At 51.1% G+C, this 8,996-nt stretch overlaps 1 protein-coding gene across 1 annotated transcript in view; it reads left to right on the forward strand.

Annotated features, from left to right (window-relative positions):
* Nucleotides 1–8,996, forward strand: part of Psd2 (pleckstrin and Sec7 domain containing 2) — a 53,806-nt gene that overhangs the window by 10,474 nt on the left and 34,336 nt on the right. The window contains exons 2-4 of the mRNA XM_031365382.1: nucleotides 3,303–3,710; nucleotides 4,668–5,117; nucleotides 5,496–5,690. Coding sequence (XP_031221242.1) covers nucleotides 3,346–3,710; nucleotides 4,668–5,117; nucleotides 5,496–5,690 — 1,010 coding nt within the window. The 5' untranslated portion in view covers nucleotides 3,303–3,345. The remainder of the gene's footprint in view (nucleotides 1–3,302; nucleotides 3,711–4,667; nucleotides 5,118–5,495; nucleotides 5,691–8,996) is intronic.

The raw sequence follows: 8,996 nt of genomic DNA on the forward strand, positions 1-8,996 counted from the left end.
GAATGAGCTTGGGGAGCAGAAAGAGGCCAATGTGGCTGGGAGGAAACAGCAGAATGAGCTCAGGCAGGGCCTTTTTTAGGCCATGCTAGGGAGACTGAGTTCTCATTTAAGGGAGCTGGGAATTGCTGGAGGATTAGGAAGGAGGGAGACACAGCCTGGTTTGTTCCTGCAGTGCCCTCCAGCTGCCACCGGGGGAAGTGGGGAAGGGGGTAGGGTTATCTGAGGTGCAGTTGACAACCCAGAAAGTGTGTGGCTCACCAGTCACCCCTGGCCTAGTATTTCTACTATCATTGCGGTATTCTTCTCAGCTGTTACTGAATGGAGGCCGCTGAGAGCCCAAGGACATCCCAAGGGCTGTGGGTAGTGAGAGGCTCCTGGAAAGGGGCTTGGATCAGGCCGAGGGCGGCCACAGGGGATCGTGAATGCCGCCAGCCTGTCTGTTTGTCTCCTTTGAGACAGATGCTCAGTGGCCCAGCAGCTCCTCTCTGCTCTGGCCAGCGGGGCTGGAGGCAGCAGGAGCCACTGCTTGGGCTGACTCCCTTGGTTGAAGTTTGGGGGCCTTGATCTCATGGGAGGCTTCAGACTCCACCTTTCGTCTTTCCAGCTGCAGATGGAGACTGGCATCCGCAGTGCAATCCCTGACCATGCAGTGGGATTTCAGACAAAGCCTTTCCTGGTTGTGTGCCTCAGTCTCCCCTGGAGACTTGAGTTCAGCTGATGCTCACCCCGGGGAGTTTGCTGTGCTGAGGACAGCCATTCCCTCAGCATCCGTGACCTTAGCATTACTCAGCCGCTCTGGGGGAGGGAAGCAGAGGGAATACTTTATTCCACAGATGGCTTCACACAGGCCAGGGAGGTGAGAGTGAGCCCTTGGTCGCATCATGTGGAGGGCCATATGGGTGAGGACCTGGAACACTGTTTCACACCTTTTGCCTTGAAACATCCCCTTTGTGCATCTCTTCCAAGGCTCAACTACTCTGGGCTCTATTGGCCCTCAGCCCAGGCAAGGACTCTGGGCCCCTTGCCTAGAGTAGAGCTCAATGCTGCCCCTTGTCTGTCTAGCCCCGGGAACTGAGGACACTGGCCAGTGCCCGGTACTGGCAGAAACTCAGTCCTGCTTGAAGCTTAAGAGGGACATGGCAGGGCAGGTAGGTCTGGGATAGCCTGAACCAGTTTCTACAAGTTACAGAATGCCAGAGGGGTTACCCCGGAAACCCTTGATTTGTCAATAGTCCTAGCTTTGGTCTTCAGATAGAGCCACTTATACACTTAAGTTGCTTCAGGGGGATCAGGCAGAGCCACCCTGCCAGGCTCCACTTCTGTGCCTGGGCACAGGAGCTGGAGATATCCTGGCAGCAGGATAGGGGGCTCAAGCCCTGTGGTCCAGAGTCAATGCCCTGCTGGCCTGTGGGAGTGAGATAGCTGGTGGACTAGAACTCAGGCAGCCGGCTGCAAGTCCCCACTCCCTCTCTTCCTTTCTAGGTTCCCCTTGGGGTCTCAGTTGAGGAGGTGACCTCCTGCCTCTTCTGGGTGTGTCACTAAAGGAACCAATAGAAATAGTAACAGCAGCAGCAGGGATGTAGGGCAGACCAGAAAGACTTCCTTACTCAGCGCTAAGCCCCGAGGGTTCCTGATGTCCTAGCATCAGGGCCTGGTAGTTTAGAGCTTAGCTTGAAGGTATTTTAAATCTTTGGGCTTTCTCTCTCCCTCTCTCCCTCTCCCCCCCCCCCCCCCCCCCCGTGTGTGTGTGTATGTGTGAAATCTGAATTTAGTGAGGTTGTTAGAACTCTAGGTAGTCTATGTAGAGAGACCCCGTCTCAAAAAACAAAACAACAAAAAATAAACAAAACTCTAGTTAGTAGTGATGGGATGATCTGGGGCAACAGACCTCTCTTTCCAGCTATCTTCTATTCAGTGTTTGAACACACAGGGTTAAATGATTTTAACATAACAGGTGTATGGTGGCTCCAAAGGCTCAGGAGTCCCCAGAGAGCAGAACCAACTTTCCTTTCTGGGCTCACATAGGTGCAAAGTCTTCCTGGAGTTTATGTCTGTTTCCTGTGTGTCTGAGTCAGTGGCCTGAGGCATGCCTGGCAGGTACAGGGGTTCATGTCCTCATCTCCACATTGCAGCTTGTTCTGCTAGATCCCAGGAAGCTGGGCTCTCTCTCTCCCTCTTCCTCCAGCCTCTCCTGAACCCAGATAAGCCTCTCAGGAAGAAACAACACCTCTAGGTGTTGGGGGGCACCTAGGCTCCCATAGTGGAGCAAGGAGGAAACAAAGCAGAAACAGAGGAGAAGCCCAGGCGCCTGCCTCTGCAATTCCAGGGTGTTGAGGGGCAGGGATGGCCTGTGTTTCTGCCTGAGGTCATGAGGGAGGGTAGTCTAGACTACAGGGGGCTGGGGCAGAGAGGAGAGAATGGATGAACAAGGCCACAGCCCATTGCACTGTCTTCCTAGTCAGGATGACCTTGGGCAGGAAGCCTTTGGAGGTCCGGCAGAGCGGGGTGTGGCTCCTCCTGCTTCTATTTCCTCGGCGTGCTTCTCAGAGGTCTTTCTTGAGTCTGGGTGAACTCCTGGGAGGGTCCCCATGAAGAAGGGAGTCCTGGACCCCTTCTTCATGGCGTTGCCAGATACTTGTATTGCATGGGGCAGCCTTAGTCTGTGCAGCACTGCACCCGCCCAGCACCCTGGACAGCGGCCCACGTGGGCCCCCTGTGTCTGAAGGCTGTCTCCTGGCTTTACTCTGGCATTCCTGGAATCAAGCTGCACTTCTGTTAATTTTCTTGATTTCTCTCTTAGAGACCCCTTAAAAGCAACTCCTGGGTCAATTTCCTCTGCTAGTCACAAATTCAGGTTCCTCTCTATCATGCAGACCGGGCTGAGAACACGTGGAGAGGCACATGGCTGGCCAAGACCAGCCTGGGTTTTGTCTCCTTTTACTAGCAGGGATACAGAGGGGCCTTCAAGAGCTGCTGGACACTTGTCCAAGGGTCCTACTCAAGGGATTTTGGTGAATTCTGAAGGATAGAACAGAGACCCAAGAAGTAATAATGAAAGCGGGGGCTAGGGTACAAGGGCCAAGCCAGGAGCCAGAGGACAGCTGGTGGGGGCTGGCCTAGCCACTGAAGTGAGAGCATCACAACCTGAACCCATTCTCCAACTGAAAGTTACTAAAGATATAATCATGGCCATGCCCCTGGCTCTGACAAGCTACCCCTGGACTGGTTTCATAGGGCTTTAGGCCTTTTGACTCTTGCCCTGTCTGACTGACTCGGTCTATCTCTCTCCATCTTCTGTCAAGCGGCCCCAGGGGCTAGCAGGGACAGGTGGAAACAGCGACTGCCATGGATGAAGAAAAGCTCCCATGTGAGCTGCACAAGGAAGGGGATGCTACCCAGGACCACAGCCTGGAGCCCGAAGAGAAGCCTGGACTCCAGAATGGAACAGCAGCCAGCAAAGGCCTGAGCAGCCACATCAGTGGTCCAGGCGGTGAGAAGGAGGACACCTTAGAGGGTACCGTGGAGCCTGTGAGAGACCCAGATGTGGCTCTGCCTGGCCTTAGTCTCTCTTTGACCAATGGCCTGGCTTTGGGACAAGATAGGAACATTTTGGAAGATTCCATAGAATCCAGGCCCTGGAGTACTGGACCAGCAGAGGAGGAGGATGTCCCTAGGAGTCTCTGTCCAGATGCTGAGGACCCTCAGCCGGGGTGAGTGGGTATCGTGGGACAGGGACTCACAGATTTCAAGCTCTTTGATAATATACCCTGGGGCCAGCCCCTTAGTCTCTCTAGAAGTCTGAGGTTTCCTGTCCTCATTTTCAGCTTCTGAGTGTTAACAACAGAGCCCTACAGGGGAATTCAGAGGCAAGCAGGCTTGCTGTATTCCCAGCCCATTGCCCTCACAAACCACAATGAGCAGTCTCTATGAGGGGCTGTAGTCTGTCTCTACTAACTGACAGTAGAGCTTTGAGTCCACTCAAATATCCAGATGTGACAGGTGGGTTATCTGGTCCATTTTCCCCAAGATGGCCCCAGGTGGGCAAGCTTTGTGTTCTTTCCCTTCCCAGGGAATTTTCCTGGGATTTTGATAAGTTGTACCAGGAACTTTGTGTCTATCCCACTCAGTGGAGTCACAGTCTGTCTCTCAGCAGAAGGTAGAGGGACTGGTCTTGGGTACCACTGGGCAAGGGAGGGAATGGATGGGGGATGTCTAAAGGCCAGGGAGAGTGGGAAGAACACATGCAGAAGTGTTGAAGAGTGTAGCTGTAGGCCTATCTCTCCCAAATGGGTAAGTACACAGGGGTGTGTAAATGTGTAGGGGGGTACATGTGTGTGTCCCGTCTTTACATTGGTATATGGACAGGGGCGTGTGAATATGTATGGGAGGCACATGTGTGTGTCTGTGTGCATGTATGTGTGCCTAACCTGCATATTGGAATTTGCACAGGAGGTATGTGAATATGCATGGGGCTCTTGTGTGTGTGTGTGTGTTTATCTGTATTGTCTAGCCAATACATTTAATCAGTATATGCACAGGTGTGTATGAGTTTTCATGGGGAATGTGCATGTGTGTTCAGCTCCTAGCTAGAGACTGGTGGTGTAGCAGCTAGCCTTTGTGTCGGGGACATCTAAGTAGGATGGTGACTATGCCCTTGCATTCTATAGGCTGGATTGTCCTGGCGAGCCAGATGTGCGGGATGGTTTCAGTGCCACCTTTGAGAAGATCCTGGAGTCAGAGCTCCTGCGGGGCACTCAGTACAGCAGCCTGGACTCATTAGATGTGCTGAGTCTCACTGACGAGAGTGACAGCTGTGTCAGCTTTGAGGCTCCCCTTACACCTCTTATCCAGCAGCGAGCTCGAGACAGCCCTGAGCCTGGGGCTGAGCTGGGCATTGGGGACATGGGGCCTGAAGGGGATCTGGGGGCAGCTGGTGGCGGTGATGGGGAACTGGGCAGCCCCCTGCGACGGTCCATCTCTACCAGCCGCTCAGAGAATGTCTTGAGCCACCTGTCTCTCACATCGGTGCCCAATGGGTTCCATGAGGATGGGACCGGGGGCTCAGGAGGGGACGATGAGGAGGATGAGGATACAGACAAGTTGCTGAACTCTGCCAGGTGAGGCAGGAGTGGGGTGGGGTGAGGGGTTGGGCTGGGGAGCCACAAGTGGGTAGGGGAACTGAGATCCAGAAGAAGCAAGGCTTTCTGGATGACAGTGTCCACGTTCCACAAGCCCCCACAGGTCATCCTGTCTATCCTCTGCATGTGGACTTCCCACTTGGCTCTTCCATCTTACTTGCTCAGAGCAGGTTATATTTCTGTGCTGAGCACGGCCATGTCTGGTTTTATTTGAGCCACTCTCTGGAGGTCTGGCTCAATGCTCCCCTACTGCAACGAGGCCTGTTTCCCTGCTCTGACCCCACAGTGGATTTTCAGAGACCTGGGGTCCCTCCTAGCCACACACAAGGCATCTGATTCCCTTCTTCTCATTTTCAGTGACACCAGCCTTAAGGATGGCCTGTCAGACTCAGACTCAGAGCTGAGCAGCTCTGAGGGGCTGGAGCCTGGTGGTACAGATCCACTGACCAATGGGTGCCAGGGGGTCAGCGAAGCTGCTCGCAGGCTGGCCCGCCGCCTCTACCACCTTGAAGGCTTCCAGCGCTGTGACGTAGCTCGGCAGCTGGGCAAAAAGTGAGTGTGTCTCCCCAGCTTCTATCCCAGGCAAAGAGAATCCTATGCCTTCCTCAGCAGGAAAGGGGTGTCAGTGACTTCTTTCAGGGTGGCTGGTGCCAGGAGCTCCCACCAGGCCTTCAAGGACACCTCCTCCTGTCACTGTCCTCATTCTTGACCTCGCCCTAAATCTGTTTCCTTTCTGGGCTACTTGGGTGAAGGTGGTTGATGTCAGGGAGGGGAGGGGGTGGTGACAGGCGGCCCCTCAGGGCTGGAGCAGGATGGGGGATGTGGTTATGGTGTTATGAAGGGCAGTAGAGAGGACAGAATAACCCAACTGAACCAGAGTTCTACCCAGTGGGGCTAGGTGGAGAGGAGAGCCTGTGAGGGATTTGGGTAAATGTGTGGGCCCTGAAGGTAAAAAAATGTCTCTATCTTCACTAAACCTGTCTATTGGGACCAGCTGAAAGGACTGCACACCTGAGGGCACAGATCATAACCTTCAGACTGTATGCAAAGGACACTACCCATGTAGCAGTCCTGGGGAGGATTGGTGGCCTGGAACATGTATGTGAGAGATGAGGATGGCATGCTCTGAGTATGTTTGAGCATAGTGTGGCCCCCTGCATTGGCCCTTCTGTTCACAGGGACTCCACCACCCCAGGAAGGCTTGGAGGTGGGCAGAGCTGGTCAGCCTCCCAAGAGCAGTCACTAAGCTAAAGGAGACAGATCAGGCCTGGGTCAGGCTGAGATGAGGGCTTTAGGTCTTGGAGGCTTTCTGATACCTCTGACATTTCCTTGTATCTTGGGCAGTGTAGTGGGTTCTTAGGAGCCCTTCCTAAAAATCACAACTCTTAGACTCCTCTGCCGAGCTGAACATCTTTCCAGGTAGGTGGAACCTGAAAACAGCCTCCCGTCCTTGGGAGGATGGGGTCTTGCCGTGTTTCCATGGCGCCCTCTGCAGGCTCCTCCAGTAATTGCTGTAGCTCGTCTCTCCCATCCAACAGTTGGAGGGCGATGGGGAGGAAATTCCCATGCCCTGGATCGCTTGTGTCCTCTTCCTTTCTTTTCTTAGTTCTTCTAGATGGGTTCTTGCTTTTCTGTTTCTCCTTTAGAAACTTCTCTACCCACGCCTTCTCAGCAGCACTGACAGACACACTGGCCACTCCTTTCTATTTCAAGTTTTCATTATGAACCTCCCACCCCCACCCCGCGTGTGCGAGAGCGCGCAAACACACACACACACACACACACACACACACACACACACACACACACACACGCAAACCAGATAAACATCAAACTTTTCATATACTCACTATGCAACTTTCAAGTGTTTTGAGGTATCACTATGTAGCCCAAGCTGGTCACCAAATCCCCCTGCCTCAACTTCCCAAATACTGGCATTACAGGTGTGCATCATCACACTCAGACCTCAGCTTCGATGTTCTCCCGTCATACCTCAGCTTTCCTCTCCATTTGTTGGAAGCATATTCAGACACGCTATTATTTGACTCACAGTGCTCTAGCCTATCTATAGCTGGTAAGAATTTTTATGTAGTTCCATTTTATCATTTAACAATATTAACAAAAATTCCTTGTTATCTCCCCTATTTGGTGTGTTCCCCTTTCTCTAAAAAACATGGATTTGGTCAGGCCTGGTGTTGCAGGCATGCTATTCCAGCTACTGGGAGCCTGAGACAGGAGGGTCACAAGCTCAAGGCTTGCAATGAGTTCAAGAAAACTCTGGGAAACTTAGTGAGACTCAGAAATATATAAAATAAAAATAGGCTTTATACTAATACTTGGCTGTAGCTCAACATAGAGGACTTGCCTTATGTGTGTGAAGTCCTGGGATCAATCCTCCATACCTCACCAAAAAGAAGAAGAAGAAGAAGAAGAAGAAGAAGAAGAAGAAGAAGAAGAAGAAGAAGAAGGAGAAGGAGAAGGAGAGGGAGAGGGAGAGGGAGAGGGAGAGGGAGAGGGAGAGGAAGAGGAAGAGGAAGAAGGAGGAGGAGGAGAAGAAGGGGGAGGGGGGGAGGGAGGGGAGGGGGAAGAGAAGGAGGAGGAAAAAAAAAGAAAGAAAGAAAGAAAGGAAGGAAGAAAGAAAGAAAGAAAGAAAGAATTTCACTCAACAATTTTTGTCACTGGAGGTATTTAAACAAGTTAGGCATCTAGTGTTTGAGTGCACTGTTTCAGAGGGAATCAGACAGTCACATGGAGGTTTGGTTCACAAAGCACTTGAATCGGTTTAAGACCTGTGTGATTCCTCGGTGATGTGTGTTTCTGGTGCTTAACAATTTAGTATAATTAGCAATTAATCTGTAGAAATTAAAGTGCTTAGCAACTAAGAAAATATTTCCAAGACCTGACATAGGGAATTGCCCAATTCTGTGAGGTAGTAACGGAATGAGCCCATAATACTTAAAACTAGTTACCAAACAAGAAGCTAGGTGTTTTATCTACCTATATTTTTCTGAGATTTCTGAATCAAATAATGGGTAAGATTACACATTTGTGAACACAAAAGCAGTTGAGAAATGGTCCTCAACAGAAAAAAGTCCAACTTTATATGCCCAACTTCATAACCCATTATAATTATATTATAAAAACGTGTATTATAGATGTGTATCATGTAATCTTCATTGTCAAGATGACTAGATTCCAAAAGAAGTAGTTGAGGGGCATCTCTGTATACATCTGTGCCGATGTTATCTGTAGACAATTATCTGAGTAAGAAAATAAACTTTAAATATGAGCAGCAGTAGCAGCAGCCCATGAGGAGGAATCCGAGTCACAATCAAAGGAAAAAAAGAGAGAGCAGCTGAGTGGCAGCATGGCCTTTGCTCTATGCCTGCTTCCAGGTCAGCTGTGAACCAGACAATTGTCAGCTGTCACACATGCCCTCTGCTGTGATGGACAGACAGAGTAACCACAGACTCAACCTCTGAAACCAGAAGCCAAAAGAAATTTCTTCTCCCTTGAAATTACTTATGCTGGGCACTCTATCATGGCCGCAAGAAAAGTAGCTGATACACTGAGGTCATGACGTAATTACAGAGTTATTATGTATGTGTGTGTGTGTGTGTGTGTGTGAGAGAGAGAGAGAGAGAGAGAGAGAGAGAGAGAGAGACAGAGAGAGAGAGACGAGAAACATTGCGAAGAGCCTTCTCGTGGTAATGGTCCTTAATTGGGGCTGGCTTACAGGTTCAAGGTTCGGTCCATTATTATCAAGGCAGGAGCATGGCAGCATCCAGGCAGGCCTGGTATAGGAGGAGCTGAGAGTTCTACATCTTCATTTAAAGGCCACTGGGAGAAGACTGTCTT

The sequence above is a fragment of the Mastomys coucha genome, unplaced genomic scaffold (assembly GCF_008632895.1).
Source record: "Mastomys coucha isolate ucsf_1 unplaced genomic scaffold, UCSF_Mcou_1 pScaffold13, whole genome shotgun sequence".
NCBI lineage: Eukaryota > Metazoa > Chordata > Mammalia > Rodentia > Muridae > Mastomys > Mastomys coucha.